This window comes from Emiliania huxleyi (assembly GCF_000372725.1).
Source record: "Emiliania huxleyi CCMP1516 unplaced genomic scaffold EMIHUscaffold_7482, whole genome shotgun sequence".
In the NCBI taxonomy this organism is placed as follows: domain Eukaryota; phylum Haptophyta; order Isochrysidales; family Noelaerhabdaceae; genus Emiliania; species Emiliania huxleyi.
The window spans coordinates 796-1,342 of record NW_005196391.1 but is presented as its reverse complement, the minus strand read 5'-3'; the positions used below and the strand labels follow the sequence as shown (position 1 = coordinate 1,342).

Below are 547 nucleotides of genomic sequence, written 5' to 3'. Positions count from 1 at the left end.
AGACGCCACCGACACTTCGCGTCACACGTCCGAGCCATGCCAACCCGGCCGCAGGTACTCGACGATGATGATTGTGCACGAGATGCTGCACCCGTCGAGCAGCAGCGGAACGCACTACTGCCTGCCCGGCTGCAAGCGCGGCCGCGTCGACGACGGCTCCCTGATGGTGGCTTGCGACGTGTGCGACAACTGGCTCCACCTCGGCTGCCTGCCTCCCGCGCAGCAGCCGTCGACGGACGACTCATTCGTCTGCCCTCTCTGCGTCGAGGCCAAGGCGGACGTCTACCTGCAGTCGGAGGACATGGCGATGCTGTCGGACGCGTTGGCGGGGAGGTGACGCGCGGCGGAGGCGCGAGGGCGCCGTCGCAACACGGGGTGGAGAGGTGCGGGAGAGGGGGGGGGGGGGGGGAAGGGCCGATCGGCCGAGATGCATCTGATCGCGCGCACTCACATTCATAATGAGCATTTGACGCACACACACACATACCGACGTGTTGAGCGTGCGGCCGTTGTTGTAGGTTGTAGCATATATCTGTGTGCATGTGTG

The 547-nt window shown here is 65.3% G+C and overlaps 1 protein-coding gene across 1 annotated transcript; it reads left to right on the top strand.

Moving 5' to 3' along the window:
* Positions 1-64: 64 nt before the first annotated feature.
* EMIHUDRAFT_374446 (hypothetical protein) lies at positions 65-333 on the top strand (the record flags this gene model as incomplete). The annotated part of the gene is made up of 1 exon (XM_005760629.1): positions 65-333. A coding segment is annotated over one exon (269 nt), but the record flags the coding sequence as incomplete, so codon positions are not given.
* Positions 334-547: the final 214 nt, after the last annotated feature.